This window comes from Coptis chinensis, chromosome 1, assembly GCF_015680905.1.
Source record: "Coptis chinensis isolate HL-2020 chromosome 1, ASM1568090v1, whole genome shotgun sequence".
Classification (NCBI taxonomy): domain Eukaryota; kingdom Viridiplantae; phylum Streptophyta; class Magnoliopsida; order Ranunculales; family Ranunculaceae; genus Coptis; species Coptis chinensis.
The window spans coordinates 10,603,207-10,620,575 of NC_141456.1; the positions used below are offsets into that span (position 1 = coordinate 10,603,207).

Here is a 17,369-nt window from a genome sequence, read left to right on the forward strand (position 1 = left end):
TCCGCGGACCCTAATCCCTATGAGGATATCCCCGGGGTAGCCCAGGCCGGAGAAAAAACATGTCTACTGCTTTTCTGGATTACTTTAATTGATCCATGTCGGCAAGATATAACCAGCATATCCCTATTCAATCAGAATCCATTTCAATCTATCTGATCATGACAACTTCACTACTTAATCATAGATTTCAAGATTATCACGCACATCCATTGTGAGTCTAATGGTTTGGTGCGCCAAAACACAAAATCACAATAGAATAGTAGATACAATTAGCTGAATTTTCTCCCACCCGCCACTCGTATAGGCGTGTAAAAAAACACTTTAAATTTGACAACTATCCTAGCTGCCATCAACAAAAGAGGCCATCAACAAAAGAGTATGGGGAAATTGACATTTTCTGATTAAATTAAATTCCCAACTCTCTATTTTGCCCCTCTCTGTCCTCCTCATGGATAGAAAAGTAAATTTGATAGCAATAATATTGATGGGTTAGTGTTTTGTCGCACCATATATTATATTGGATCACAATTTTAATCATATTTGGTGGGATAAGTACCATTGGACTTGGCCTTATATGGTCTTGAGTATTCGGTTCAGATTGAATTGGCTTTGCATGCAATTCTCAACAAGGGAGACCCACAAGATATAAATTATATTACACAAGTGGATGATGTATTAATTCCAACATCCCCACATGGTGCGTCATTCATCTCCTATTCAATCCTCTATAAATTAGAAGCACACTACATACACATACTCAGCTCATCCTCTGAAGTGTCTGTTGTCTTTCAACATTTCAAGAAAAATGTCTCATTTAAAAACCTTTTTTGTTATGGGATTCCTCCTAGCTATTGCTCTTCTGGTTATTTCTTCTAAAGTAGCGTGACCGATAGTCAAACTGCTGAAGTTGGTGAGTCTGACATTAAATACGTAATGTATTAATAAAACTAATTACCTTCTTTCTTGTACCTAGTTTTTGAAATTTCCATGATGTTAAAATATGTCTACAAGCTAGGAACAGTAGCAATAATCTAGTTGCAAGATACGTTTGCAAAACAGTAGTAACTTCGAAAGTTACTTACGACCAAGAACCACAATACATACCACACTGAAAGACATAGTGCTTGAGGCCGGCCTATTAGCATTGCCTAGCTCTTAGCATACCTTAAATGCCACCTTCTAGTAGTATATGTAGTAACGCCTAATTAAGTTATATGTTCATTCTCATAATTTCATTGTAGTACATACATTATTTATTTAAGATTTTATATTAATTAAGTAATGCATTAATCATTCTCATTAACAACTCCTGTGCTATTTCGTTGGTAGAGAACAATGAGAGTTTGGAGGATGCTAAGTATGGTGGATACCCCGGAGGTGGGGGTGGATACGGTAGAGGGGGTGGATACTCCGGAGGGGGTGGATACCCCGGAGGGGGTGGTGGTGGATACGGTGGAGGGGGTGGATACCCCGGAGGGGGTGGTGGTGGATACGGTGGATGGGGTGGATACCCCGGAGGGGGTGGTGGTGGATACGGTGGATGGGGTGGATACGGTGGTGGATACGGAGGGCGTCCCCCCGTTGGACACGGTAATTAAAACAGTGGAGGGGGTGGTTACAACGGTGGAGGAGGCCGTGGTGGATGCCATTATGGTTGCTGCCATTGTTGCAATTACACAACCGTATGTGTCCCTAGTTTGATATAAATAAACTCACGGTGTGGTGTATATATGCCGTGTTTGTACTCGAAAAACAAAAGTTGCATTGAAAATATGTTGCTTCTGCTTTTACGGTTGTAAATACTTCCCCAAATATATAAATTTCAGTATTGAGTTGAAGGACATAAAATTATATGTAAAATATTTTTTTCCGCTAATGTATTATATGTAAGAGTTCATGGTTGTTACAAAATATAAAAACATAAACAAAAGACTTTCTTCAGCGAACTTAATTTATGCATATGATTAGGGTGATCTTGGACACACCCAAATAAACACTCTCATACCCCATAACTAATTAAAGTTTTTGTCATACTCCAATAACTGCTTTAATCCAATAACATCTTCCAAATTAATTTGGGGATTTCCAATAGGGGCAAAAACAAAACACACACACACACACACACATATTCGGCCAATCCCCCCCCCCCCCAACCAAAAAAAATCAATGAGAAGATTTTGTCTGTCTTGGATGCCTCGGGTTCGGGTAGAGTGGATTTGGGCATGTTCTTTGTTGTTCTTGCCCTCCCGATAAACGCAAAAGAATTGCTTTTGATGCTCTCTTGTGGCGGTCTGTGAATGAAAGCATTTCGCAGGTTCGGAGAGCTGATGCATTGGCATACATTAAGTTGTTGAGGGTTTACATCCCATCTCATGGAACCAGTGGAATGTTAGAGATACATGGAGAAGCCAATGTATCGACCATTTCATCATTGAGTTCATTGTGATGTTTGATGATTCGGATTGGGGTTTTGGAATCATGACCACTATGGTGAAGCTTGAAATAGGGGATAGGACTCGGCATGGTCATCATGCCGGCCTGCTCTGTGTGCCATTATCCCGTTATTGGGTCACGCTTCAAGGAGATGAAATCTCATTATATTTTAGCTTGTGTAATCAATGTTACAGTGAAGGAAAGGTGCCATCCTCCTGCAAGTAGGAAGTAGGAATAGTACAAGTTCAAAGAATATGGGAGTGAAGCTGTGAAAGATAAGTGCATGATTTTTAGTTTGCATCTGAAAATGACCCTTAGCTTTTGTGTATTTAGTTTTTGAAGATTGTGTACCATTAGTCCAATACCCCCCTTCTAATTGTTCATAATTATATATAGATGATAGATGTGTTTGACCAGTCTTGTACTTTTTGTTGACTTTTACTAGATCCAAAATTCCAAAAGTTTCCACCATCTATATTCTAATAAATGGCAACATGCCACTTCGAAAAAATTTGTAATATAATCAGGACTATCAAAAATTAATTGGCTGGAAAGGGGACCGACACCGCTGATGACACTCCATAAGTGAGATAGATCCTCTCAGTTTCAGTCGCCATTAAATAGATAATGTCAAATTGACAATCATGAACTTAGAAATTGCAGAAAGAAGGTTTTTTAGAACATTTCAGACTTTAGTGTATATGGGTCAGTTGGTTGGGACGTTGGGTTTACACCGAAGAATATCCATTGCAAAATAAAAGTTGGGATAACAATTACAAAGAGTTATTTTGTTACCAAAAAAAAAAGTTACAAAGAGTTATTTATACTAGCAAATATGCACGCCCTTTGGGTGTCAAAGTCTCAACGTTCAATGTTTGCGTGCAACTTATCTAAGACATGGGACAATTTTATCCCATTTCGAAAACTAATGCGATGAGAGCGGCGATAATGAATTTTAAGCAAGTTGAGAACGAGCATTACTATGAGTGTTGGGACTGCTTCTACACTCTCCTTTTGAAGTGTCCCCACCCTGGTTATGAAAAGTGGCAATTAGTCCAATTTTTCACTAAAGGACTTTTGCAAGATCAACGCCAAAAGATCCAATCCATGCACAAAGGCAAGTTCACTTACTTGACCGGATTAGAGGCATTCACATTCCTCAAAGACTTAGCTGAGGATTCACAACAGTGGGGTATTAGTACTAGTACCACCCCTATCTACGAGATACAAACTAGTGAACCAAAGAGAGGAGGTGTGTACTAGGGGTGGGAATTTGGCCCTAACAACCCTAACCCGGCCCTGATCGACCCGACCCTAAGCCCTATAAAGCCCTCACAACTAAAGCCTTCACAGAGTTTAGGGTAGGGCCGACCCGACCCTAATGCCTTCTAAGGCAGGGTCAGGGCTAAGGTTCTGAATAATAGGCCCGATCCTAACTAAGCCATAACCAAGCCCTAGTTATAATTTCACTATAAAATACACAACTAAAACTATCCAACTCCTTGTTACATATTTTCAATTAAAATAACACTGTTCTTTGTAATTTATCATTTACCGTATGGGTACTTCTAATAACTTGTCTTATATCATAAAAACTTGTAAACCTAATTGTTTCTATCTCACAACTCACGTACACCTCACAACTCCCCATCTAACCTAGTCACCAAGAACAATAATGAGCACTGGGCACTAGTCTAATGAAAAATAGGTTGACGTCAGTAAAAACTCATTCCATATTCTTATTTGTCTTTGTGTTCTTCAATGTTAAATGTAATTTTGGTGAGATTTGAGTACAAGAAATAACGGATTTATGTCAGTGAAAGCTCATTCCAAAATGTGTCTTGTACATTTTAACTGTAATTTTGAAATATAAATATGAGTCACTATGTACTTCAGTTTATTAGATTGTGGATATGCATTTTAAATTGTTGGACTTATCAAGAATTATTACTAGATTGGTTGTTATTCAAATTTCAAAGTGGTGGGACTTTGAGTTTGCAAATCTTTAAAATTTTTTGGTAATATAAATGAGTTTTAAAACTGATGCAGTAAAAAGAAGAAAATATATAGGCCCGGCCCGACCCGGCCCTAAACTATTAAAGAGGGCTTAGGGTTGGGTCAGGGCTTGAAATTTAGACTTATAATTCGGCCCGACCCGGCCCTATGGGGACTTTAGGGCCGGGCTGGCCCGGCCCTAATAATTGAAAGGCTTTAAATGTTTAGGGCCGAGCTAGCCCGACCCGGCCCATTGCCCACCCCTAGTATGTACGAAGTGAAGAGAGACCCCGATGAGCTAAAAACTATGTTGGATAGTCTAAACAATTTGACTAAGCAATTTGCTGCTTTTGCCTTAACATCCAATAAGGCCCAGAGTCAACAAGTGTCGTCTGCTTTTAGTTCCGTGATGAGTGTGCGCAATGAACCAAACACTTTTTCGTGCACAATTTGTTCAGGTCCAGACCATACTGCCCATTCATGTCCCATCTTTGTTCAACAACCTGAGTCCACCATGGAACAAGTGTGTGCCTTTAATGATTTTATGAGAACACCCCGAAAAGCTTTTAGTTCAACATAAAACAAGGATTGGAGAAACCACCCTAACTTCTCTTGGAGACAAGATTTTCCTCAAAACCAACAATTAGGTCCACCAGGCTTTTCTAGTAGCAACCAGGGTAGGCAACATAACCAATTCCCCATGAACCAGCAGATGAACCCAGCCCAGTACAACTAGTACAACCCATCTTCTAGTTCCCAGTATGTTCCATCCCAACAACCACAAAGACAACTATAGAAAGAAGCCTTCCATAAGCTTGAACAACAAGTGAGCCAACAGTCTAACCAGATTAGTCAACTCATTAACCTTGTAGCCGCCAGAGAGAAAGGAACGTTCCCAAGTCAACCATTGGCTAACCCAAAGGGGAACACCAAGGAAAATGCCTTTGAAGTTTCAAGTTCCCAAGACAATACTTTTCCTAGGGAGATGAAAGCAGTCACCACACTAAGATCAGGGAGACAAATTGACAATCAGGTTAGGATGCCAAGTGAGTCCATTACTCTAGCCTCACCTAGTCAAGAAACTGAGTCAACTGTAATCCTGAGTTCCAAGACTCCACAACAAAAGCTAGATGACTCCCAGACTAAGCCAGATTCCCAGATTAGAATTGTCGTGCCAAAAACCCCTTTCCCAGAGCATCCTACTCAAAATAAGAAAGATAAACAGTTTTCTGAGATTATGGAGGTTTTCAAAAATGTGAGCATTAATATTCCCTTTCTCAGCGCAATTCAGCAGATCCCATCCTACACGAAATTTGTGAAAGACTTGTGCACTATTAAGAGGAACACCCATGTCCCTAAGCAAGCCTTTCTTGCTACTCAAGCCACATCCTTAATCCATTAGAAAACCACAGTTAAACTTAAGGATCCTGGGAGCCTTACAGTCTCTTGCCACATTGGAGACAAGTTCAAGGGCAATACTCTATTAGATCTTAGTTCTAGTGTCAACCTGTTACTTTATTCTGTTTATCAGGAGTTGGGCTTACAAGATTTAAATCCCCCAAGAGTCACCTTGCAATTAGCAGACTGATCTGTTAAGATTCTGCGTGGTATTACCCTATAGACTTCATAGTTTTGGACATTCATGAGTCAATAGATAATAGAATTCCTATCATTTTAGGCCGACCATTTCTAGCCACAGCCAATGCCTTGATAAACTGTAGAAATGGTGAGATGAAGATGTCTTTTGGGAATATGTCTATAGATGTGAATGTTTTCTACCTTATGAAGAAACACAGTGATGATGAGGATATTGGTGAAGTTTTTCTCCTCAATAGTTTGATCCCTACTCCACAAGTGGAAGACCCATTAGAAGCATGTTTAACCTATTTTGCTTATGACTTTGACATAGATGGATCCATTAGTATTGTGAATGAGTTATTAGACTCGACACCTATCCTAGATACCGAAAATTGGAAAGCTAAGGTAGAACCACTCCACCCTCCTATTCCAAAAACAATTTCTAGTGTTGATTCTAAGGTTGAGCCTAGTAGTGAGCCCAAGGTTGATTCTACTCCTTCACCAGCAAGCCTAGAACTTAAACCTTTGCCAGCTGAACTCAAATATATTTTCTTAGGACCCAATGAGACATACCCTGTTATTGTTGCCTTTGATCTATTAGATGAACAAGAGATCTTGTTAGTTGAAGTTTTGAAAAAGCATAAGTCTGCCATTGGTTGGTCCCTCAGTGATATCAAAGGTATTAATCCTTTATTGGTTCAACATAAAATTCACTTGGAAGATAATGCTAAAACTTCTAGAGAACCCCAGAGGAGATTGAACCCACACATGAAAGAAGTGGTCCGAGCTGAAGTTTTGAAGCTCCTAGATGCAGGTATCATCTACCCCATCTCAGATAGCCAGTGGATTAGCCCTGTACAAGTTGTACCCAAGAAATACGGGATAATTGTTGTCCCAAATGATGAAAATGAGTTAGTCCCAACCAGAGTTCAGACCGGATGGAGAATGTGCATAGATTTTAGGAAACTTAATGCACAAACAAGAAAAGATAATTTCCCTCTCCCGTTTATTGATCAGATGCTGGATATATTAGCAGGTCATGCTTTTTATTGTTTCTTAGATGGTTTCTCTGGTTACTTTTAGATTGTTATAGCCCCAGAAGACCAAGAAAAGACTACCTTTACCTATTTTTTTGGTACGTTTGCTTATCGACGCATGCCTTTCGGGATTTGTAATGCACCTGCGACTTTTCAAAGGTGTATGGTTAGTATCTTTTCAGACATGGTAGAGAGGTTTTTAGAAGTTTTCATGGATGACTTCTCTGTCTTTGGTTCTTCTTTTGATGATTGCTTGAACCATCTGAGTCTTGTCTTAGAAAGATGTGAGGAGAAAAACTTAGTCCTCAATTGGGAGAAATGCCACTTCATGGTGAATAAAGGCATTGTCTTGGGTCACATTGTTTCTAGTGAGGGTATTCAAGTTGACAAGTCTAAAGTTGATGTGATTTCTACTCTACCCATTCCGAAGTCTATTAAAGATGTTAGATCTTTTCTAGGGCATGCGAGTTTTTATCGTCGGTTCATAAAGGACTTTAGTCAAATCACTCAGTCTCTGAGTAACTTATTTCCTAAGGATGCTCCTTTTGATTTCACTGAGGCCTATATTAAAGCTTTTGACTATCTGAAAAATGCTTTGACCACTATACCCATTATCCGACCACCTAACTGGTCACTCCCTTTTGAGTTGATGTGTGACGCTTTTGATTACGCAGTTGGTGCAGTCTTAGGTCAAAAGGTTGATAAACTCCCTCATGTAATCTATTATGCTAGTAGAACTCTCAATGATGCCCAACTTAACTACTCAACCACTAAGAAAGAGTTGTTGGCAATTGTTTTTGCTTTTGATAAGTTTCAACACTATTTGATTGGTTCCAAAGTGATTATTTACTCTGATCATGTGGCTTTAAGGCATCTTCTTTCTAAGAAGGATGCCAAACCATGATTGATCTGATAGATCTTGTTGCTACAGGAGTTTGATCTTGAGATTCGAGATAAAAAAGGAACTGAAAATGTAGTTGCCGATCATTTGTCTAGGCTAGTGACTGAGGCCATTGAAAACTGGCCTATTTATGAGAGTTTTCCTGATGAGCACTTGATGGCTGTTGCTCAGGCCCCATGGTATGCTGACATAGTGAACTTCCTTGTCACCACTCAATTACCCAATCATTGGAATAAGCACGATAAATCTAAGTTTTTGGCCACTACCAAATATTTTGTTTGGGATGACCCCTACCTCTTTAAGTGTTGTCCAAACCAGATAGTACGTAGATGCATTCCTGAGTGGGAACATAGAGCTATTCTCTCATTTTGTCATGATCATGCATGTGGTGGCCATTTTGGCTCCAAAAAGACCGCTGCAAAAGTGTTGCGATACGGATTTTATTGGCCTACATTGTTTCGTGATGCCCATACTTACTGTCATGCTTGTAGTAAATGTCAACACCTAGGGCATATGTCTCATAGACACATGATGCCTCTTACCCCTATTCTGATTGTGGAAGTTTTTGATGTGTGGAGTATTGACTTTATGGGACCTTTTCCTAACTCCCATGGCTTTGAGTACATTTTAGTAGCAGTTGACTATGTCTCAAAGTGGATTGAGGCTATTGCATGTAGGACCAATAACCATAGAGTTGTTGTCAATTTTCTAAGGGAACACATTTTTGCTATATTTAGTACTCCTCGCGCTATCATTAGTGACGAGGGAAAACACTTTTGCAATAAGGCTTTTGAAAGGTTAATGAAGAAATATGGGGTTACTGACAAGGTTGCCTTACCTTACCACCCCCAGACCAATGGTCAAGCTGAGGTATCCAATAAGGAAATTAAGCAAATCCTTGAAAAGACGATCTGACCAGATAGGAAAGATTGGAGTTTAAGACTCCCTGATTCACTTTGTACCTATAGAACTGCTTTCAAAACACCCATTGGTATCTCACCTTATCGCCTAGTCTTTGGTAAGCCTTGTCATTTGCCTGTAGAGTTAGAGTATAAAGCCTGTTGGGCCGTAAAAAGCCTTAATTTTGACCTTGTCAAGGCTTGTGACCATAGGAAGTTGCAATTGAATGAGCTCGAGGAACTTAGGAATGATGCATATGACCTCTCTAAAAAGTACAAAACCAATATGAAGAGGGTACACGATAACCAAATCATGAGGAAAGAATTTTTGGTCGGTCAAAAAGTTTTACTTTATAATTTCCGTCTTCATTTGTTCCCTAGGAAATTGAAAACTCATTGGTTTGGTCCTTTCATAGTCACACATGTCACTCCTTATGGAGCAATCACAGTTGAGAACCCAAAAGATGGTAGTACTTTTAAAGTCAATGGTCAACGTTTGAAGCCATTTTTGGAGTTACATTCCCCAAAAGTAGAGAAAGTACTTCTGGAAGATCTTGTTTATCAGGATTGATCATCTCTTCGATCACCGCTGCGTTGGGCTGACGACGTAAACCTTAGCGCTTTTTGGGAGGCAACCCAAAGTATTGTACCTATTCCAAACTCTAGGTTTGGGGGTTCACTTGTATATATAGTCGTTGTAGTATAGTTGCATTTCTTTGTGCTTTCATTCTTATTTTATTGGCAGGAAATGTGATTAGCACCACACCAGATATTCGAAAAAAAGACAAGACTACCGACGCCGTTCTTTAGTCTGTTATGAGCACGCACCACGTGTGTCGTTGAAGTCCCCGTGAGGCGTCGGATCAGAACCCATAGATAAAAAGCAGGAGAGGACAAAAAGAAAAAAAAATCACTTTTCACTTACCATCTCTCAAACCCTCGCTCTCAAATCTCTCTCGAATTGCAAATCATTCTCGAATCTCAAATCGCTCTCAAATCACTCTCTTCTCAATCACATACCATCTCTCTTCAGGTAATTTTGATCACTTAAATTGATCTTTTGATTTCGATCCCAAATAAATGATAAGTTTTAATTTTGATCACTTCAATTGATGTTTTGATTGATATCGATCACTTCTTAATCATTACAGATTGTTCACTTTCAGCTGTTTGATCATTGTTTTAATATCATCAGTAAGTAAACAAACCTTGCTATCATAGCCCTAAATTTTTGTATAAATGTTAAATGTTTATTTTGGATATGTTTTTAGCTTATTATTGATTGGTATTGGTTTTTTGTGATGTGAAGATATGAAATAAAGCTTGAAATGACTTGAAATGTGTTGTCTCCTTATTAGAAAACATTAATGTTATGGTGGAAATGACTAGTAATGGTTACAAAAGTATCGATTAGTTATAATTCAATTGCATTTTGTCGGTTGTTTGTTGTATTGTAAGTTTTAGGTTCCTCGGAAAAAAAAAAATTAACTAATTTTAGCCTGAACTTTCGGTGTGTGTTTAGGAATTTTGGAGCTTCTCGAAATTTGGAAATTGAATTCCAATGCTCCAATACAATTAATCTAACTTCGAATTAAGCTTGTTAATACACTTCGTGCTTGTTTAAGATCTACTTCCGGAGATACTTGAAAACACACAACTATTTTGTATATAGACTGCAGCAGGAGAGCGTTGTCTTGATTCTTGAAAGTTTTTTTCTCATCACCTGTAAAACAGCAGGTTTGTTGTATCATCTCATTTCTGTTTTTGGTATTTATTCTTTTGTTTAATTTTTTTTCTTCCTTCAAAGTGAAAAATGGAGATCTAATTAGTACAGTTCTTTTTATAATGAATATTCGTTGTTTATGTGTTTAGGTGATTGATTCAAGTAACAGAGATGCCGAAAGTGGTTGTTTGTACTAAATTTAGACCGTTAAATTTGAAAGAGAAAGGAGAAAATGGTGATAACCTTTGCATAAAAAGCTTAGATTCTGAAACTTTCATTTACAAGGTTGTTTTTCCACTCAATTCCTCTTAATTATTTAATTCAAACAGTTTTTGTGAATAGCTTTTTGTATACTTGTTACTATTGGATTGATTGATTGATTTCAGGATGAGAAGGAAGATGATTCACATTCTGGTTCGATAGAGTATTCTACCAGGGATCTGAACAAGCTGTTGTGTATGATTTTCTTGCAGTGCCTATTATTAGAGGTACATAGATACACTCTAGATTGTACTGTATAATATCCTGGATTTTTAAGAGCATCTTGTCAGCGTCCCAAGCTAAGGGAGGACAATATCGAAACGGTATGCACCACACTAAGTTTGATACCAGTAAATCTTTTTGTTGGTACTCATCTCTTCTTTGATAATTGACATGTATAATTATGGATAATTTTACCTATATATATAGCTATGATATTTATATTACTGTTTCATTTCTATCCCATTTTTATATCATTTTTACATAATAAGGATACTTCCTGTTTTATCATTGTTCCTATCATTTTTACATAATAAGGATACTTCCTGTTTAATGTATAGCTATGATAATTGACATGTTCCTATCATTTTTACATATATATATAGCTATGATAATTTTACTTCCGTTTTCATTTTGTTTCCATGCAGCTTTGTTGACATGTGTCTTTGATCTGTTCCTCGAGATTAAGTGAAAGGGATTTGAGGTTCATTGACGAAATGAGAAAAGGCGATATCATGTCTGAGAAAAAAACTTTTCTGAGTGGCTTTTTAGAAGGACCAGATTCGCATTTAAGAGAATCAATCTTATTTGCTGAAGAGAGAACTGCTGATTTATTTGGAGCACATCTATGTAGGGTCACTAGAAAGAGACCTCAACATGCAGGGGTTGCAGCTGGGAGCAGGTAACTCATTTTTATGAAACTACTATAGTCTTAACTGTTCTTTTGAAGCATAAAAAACTACTAAGATAAAAATTAGACATGCAAAACTTGCTTTACTTACATGTTCAATTCTTACTGATCTCTCACTAAACTCTCTCCTCCATCTTCTATTTTTCTGTTGACAATTTTTTGATTCCCCCTTCACACGTCATGCAGAACCGATATTAGGATATCTGGTATGAACACAGGATTGAGTAACTATAGCTTGTGTGGTACGGTAATGAATATTTTTCAGTAGGTAATGAATATTGTTTCCAATAATGCTACAGGAGCCCATCTACCTTCCAACAAGTTTAAGTGGATTTTGCTAATCTTAGAAGAGATGATGACCCTGATAAGGAGGAATAACTAAGTCATTATGGTTCTGAATTTGGTTTTGCATATCTATTTCGTACAGTATCTTGAGCTTTACTGGTATGATATTTTTTCGGTAATAATTCGATCGAAACTTACACATCCTTTTACATGAAATAATAATAACCGTAGAAATATCGATTTTTTTATCTGATTTTAGATCTGTATATGCGTGTTTAAATGGAAATTGTTTAGCATAATTAATCGATGATTTAGGTTTTTTAATAGTTTGCTCAGATTATTTAATATTATAAATTTGAGTTTATGTTGTGAGATTGTTGTCTGTTGATAATAATTGATATGTGTCTACCTGAAGGGTTTGAATATGTGCATGTCCAAAATTTGTTGTTCTAAGATATTAAAGTTTGTTTAGGAGAGCTTTCTAGCTGTGGACGGATGAGTTGGTCATATAATTAGTTGTTTCACAGATCTAGTGGCATGGAAAATTAAGTTTAGCATTGAGCACATCTTTATTTGCTTTTAAACACAATCCTTGTTTGGGTTATCTCTATTTTAAGTTCAGATATTTGCGTTGTTGACTTGTTTGGTGCAAATGAGCTTATTTAAGGTTTGAATCATGTGTAGGGAAACACTAGATTTGAAACATGGAAGAAGATAAGGATACACAGGAAACTCCCACGAGAGGAAATGAATGGGAAGTTGTGTCTCGGCAACCAAAGATATCACGCCTATCACGTCCAAGAGGGTTTGAGTCAATTCATACGAGGCCGTTGGTTAATTATGGATAATTTTTTGAATTGGAGAAGTAGCTAGTTGACTTTGAATTATGGTGTTTGGTTATGTAGTTTGGGCTTCTCGTTATTTTGAGAATGGTTATATTTGGGTATGGTTGTGTTTCTGAAGAGATTTTGGGCCAAGTAAGAATGGATCCAATTAACCTGTACTGGGTGGGTTTCTTTTGGCCATGATTCAGTAGATATTGGGCTAGGGACTTTTTTGGTCCTGATTCGGCTCTTTTTTTTAAAAAAATGAAAAACGACACATGTCAAGTGTCGTAGAAAAAAAACGACTGCAAAAAAAAGGGTCACCATACGACACCCAAAAGTGTCTTTTTTTTTTTAAAAAACAACGCATTTGTAATGTCTTTTTTCAATAGATCTAGTGTAGTGTAGTAAATAAGCATCAAACAAGGTAAAATGTTTTAATTTATCTCTTTCCAAGCTTACGTTCATTTTGTCCTTAACATCATTATTGTCATTTTGGTGGCTTAGTTTTCAACATTGGGGACAATGTTTCATTTAGGTTTGGGGTGTTGAAATTTAAAATTTTCTCTTTGATGTTTATGATTTTTGTAAAAAATAAAAAATAAAATAAAAAATGGTGTTCTAGATTTCAATTATGGGATTTTTATGATAATAAAGGTTTGATACCCTTTCGATGATGAAATAGGTCTAGAAGTCTCAATTTAGCTACATACTTTGACTTGAGTCTTAAAAATCTGAGTTAATTAGAGTGTAATAGACCTTGCATTAGTTCTTGAGGATCTTTGCATGAATTTTGCATTGCATTTTATGAGTAATGAACTTCTGGAATCCAAGAGTCAGATGAATTAACTAGACAAAACCTGTGAGTCTGAGCCAAAAGCCTATATTATGTGTGGATTTTCTCGAGTGATGACACCATGGATGAAGCTTTTTCGAGTAGAGAGATGCACACTTCTTCTTGCTAGATCACCACATGGACACCTACGTAGAATTTAGGCATTCTTTGACCATTTGAGCCTGGTATATCCCACACCTATATATATATATATATATATATATATATATATATATATATATATATATATATATATATATATATATATATATATCATTTCCTTATAAGCCCTTTTGAAGCCTTGCTCTTTAAGCCTTTTTCTTGTGAACCAAACTCCTTAACCCATAACTTTTAACACATAATATAGCCTACCTAAGTTGTTACTTGAGAGTTAGGATGACTGTGAAGAAAATAAATAAAGTGTACTCAAAGTCAGTTGCTTCCTTAATAGAAAAGTCAGAGTTTCAAGACCTTGCCATAAGTCAATCAAAATGGCAAGAAGATGTGCCCACCTTAAAAAAAAAAAAAAAATCTTGGGCCTCCTTGAAAGTTACAATTTGAATTGAAGAAGCACTAAAGTTCGAAGTTTCTCTAAGTAGTTGTGATGACCTTATTCTCTCAAGTAATAGCTCTTTGAAATATCCATTCCTTTTCTTGTTAACCCCTACCTAAGCCCCATTGCAACCCATTTAAGACCTCTAGCTTCCTAGGCTAAGTGTGGTGTGAAAGTAAGAAGAAAATGTGATGATCGACCTCGGCTTCTTTGGTTAGTCATTAAGAGTGTAAGGATTGAGTGTGCCCTCGCACACTAGAGAGACCTTGACTTGGAGTGTAATAATATGAGTGATACATGTCTATGACACAGCCAGTGAGAACCCAAGTTAATGATTCTTTCTAAAGATACTAGAAGTGAAGTTACTCGTGCATAGCATTGCATCTTTTCATAGCACAGTGCTTATATTGCTTAATGCTTGTGTTTATTGTTTTTTTTTTAACTTTGGTGTCATGAAAATTGAAGTTTATTGCCAAAAGAGATTAAAAGACTTTGCTGAGATAACTTAGGGTGATAACCTGGATAATCGAGACTTTGTAGTCTAATTTAGAACACCAGAATTTTGTGGGTATATTCTCTGCAAACCCTCACGAGACAAAACTCGTCCTCGAGGGGTAACCTTAAGGTTTAACGGCTTGTTGCACAAGCTAAGTGTAGCCGCGATTCCTGCGAAAGTGAGTTAGGATTTTCTTTTGTTTTGTTTTGCTCGAGGACTAGCAAAATGTAGGTTTGGGGGTGTTTGATAAGTGCCTAAAATTGTATATTTTATATATAGTTTTATAGGCACTTTATAATATCAATTATGCTTAATTGCATATTTTTAATGTAAAACCATACATTTGCTTTATTCCATGGCATTATGCACATTTTTTTTGTCATAAAGGTTTATTTGCATATATATGCATGTCTTTGGAAAAGTCCCATGTAAAATATGTTTTATTAATTTGGTTTAATATAGTTTTTTTGTAGGAAATAAAGATGTTGGTCAAAGCCCGAGCCCATGAGCCAAAAATGATCATTTAAAGAATCAATAAGTGAGAGCTCATGGAATAAATTCTGCTATCAAGAATGGAAGGAAATGTTAGAGAATTGATAATTATGGAAGGAAATCAAGAAAGAATAATCACAACTACTACTATATATCCTTACCATTTTTACCCCATTAAATATCCCCATTTCCATTAATCATTTATTCCTTTGATTTTATCATATCAAATTATTCCTTAATACCTTATATTTTTGCCACCATATTCTCCATATTCTTGCTAATCACTCCATTCCTAATTTAAAACCATATCATTCCATTTTATCCTTTATTTGATTACCAATTTATATTTCCTTCCCTCATCATGCCTTGATAATATCTCTTCTATATTCTATTTCCAAAATTTCTTTATCTTATATTCTCTTCCCATATCACAAAGATTGTTTCCATTTCATGTGAAGATATTATACACCAAGATATTCTTTGTAGAAGCTATAAATAGATAAGAGAATTGACATTGAAGACATCCAGACTTGAGAGAAAAATACATCAAGCTAGTTTTTTAGTTAGTTCATTTTTGTTTTAAGGGAGAGAGTTTTGAGCGTGTATTAGTTTCTCTTGTTCTCGATCAACAATCAATACAATAATTCAAGTTTCAAGTGAAATGGTGGTATATACTTCTTATCTTTTTATGTGTTCTAAACTCATGATGGGGTAAAATCTCTACGCTAATGGTGGAAGATGAATCCCCTATCATGAGGATGTAGGCTTATTTTCTTGTATTTCCAATTTTTATTCTCTAGTATAATCTTTAACGTATCCAGTGATTTTCTTTATATGAATTAATAATATTGAAACGAAATGTACACGAGTTCTATCACCATAATAATTGGGGTATTTCTCATTGTTAGTTTTTTTCATCATTATTATTTTTATTAAAGCTTGTTCAATAACGTTTTAGTTGCCTATCCTTGATGACGTATACTACTTTAATTTATTTGAGTTGATTTGTCATGCTTAGATAGCTTCCTATAATGCTTGAAGATATTTGATTAAAAAAATATAACTAGCGTCCATAAAATGCATATAGTGAAAATCATCCATTAAACTTGCAATTAGCGTTGGAGTTTATTTGATGAAATTTATAAAATAGAAATGAGAATAAATATTTGGAAATATTGAAATAATCTATTCTTTAAAAATAGGGGTGCAGTCATTCACCATTAGGATTTCTCATTAATTGAATTCTTCAAAACCGGTAAAATTTAGTTTAATTAGTTGATAAAATAGAAGAAAATTTTCATTCTTAGATTAAATTAGTTTGATAAAATCAAAAATCCAAAAATTGTTTTAAAGCTCACATGCCTAGTTAGTTATTGGTTTATTAATTCTCTTCGCTCTAATTTCTCAATTTCAAGGTGTGGTTCGATTCTAACTTGTCACTATTCTTTTTAATTGTTGCAGGTTTGAAATATATATTTATTGATTTACAGGTTCTAAACAACAAGAATTTGTGTAAATCAAGAAACCGAGTAGCAAGATTGAATTTGGCTTGCGAGTGCTCGGGTGTGCATCGGTCACACAAGAAGGAAGGTGAAGGGAGGGCTAATAAGATAAGGTTGGGAACCAAGAAATCGGGATGTCTATTTAAGTTAAAAGGTGTTTTCCAACGTGGCACTGTTGATAGTTGGAAAATAGAAGTTAGAAATGGTATTCACAACCATATATTGGCGAAGACCCTTGAAGGACATGCATTTGTTACTTGTCTGACTGTTCCAGAGTTCGAGTACTTGTCAAAGATGAGTAAGTGTGAAATAAAGCCTAACCAAATTTTGGATTCCATCAAGAATAGGTATCATGAAAACATATCTAGTATATCCCAAGTTTACACTGCAAGGCAGAAGGTGAGGAAATTTGATATGAACGGTCTCACACAATTGCAGAGATTGCGTGAGTTGTTAGCAAAAGAATATTATTTTGAAGAGTTGAGACAGGATGAGAATACCGAGGAGATAACGGGGTTGTTATGGGCCCATCCAGAAGGTGTTAAGTTGGCTCGGACTTTTCCAACAGTTTTCATGTTAGACGCTACCTACAAAACTAACAGATATTGGTGGCCTTTCGTATAGTTAGTTGGGGTGAGTTCAACG

The 17,369-nt window shown here is 36.5% G+C and overlaps 1 protein-coding gene and 1 long non-coding RNA gene across 2 annotated transcripts in view; both read left to right on the forward strand.

Moving 5' to 3' along the window:
• Positions 1-1,848, forward strand: part of LOC147522052 (uncharacterized) — a 98,398-nt gene extending 96,550 nt beyond the window's left edge. The window contains exon 2 of the mRNA XM_086590737.1: positions 1,330-1,848. Within this exon, the coding sequence (XP_086446863.1) occupies positions 1,330-1,598 (269 nt within the window). The 3' untranslated portion in view covers positions 1,599-1,848. The remainder of the gene's footprint in view (positions 1-1,329) is intronic.
• Positions 1,849-11,524: 9,676 nt separating this feature from the next.
• LOC147522055 (uncharacterized) lies at positions 11,525-12,790 on the forward strand. Its single transcript, XR_015194886.1, has 3 exons — positions 11,525-11,728; positions 12,037-12,181; positions 12,707-12,790. It is a non-coding gene; the product is annotated as an uncharacterized LOC147522055 (long non-coding RNA).
• The last annotated feature ends 4,579 nt before the right edge of the window (positions 12,791-17,369 follow it).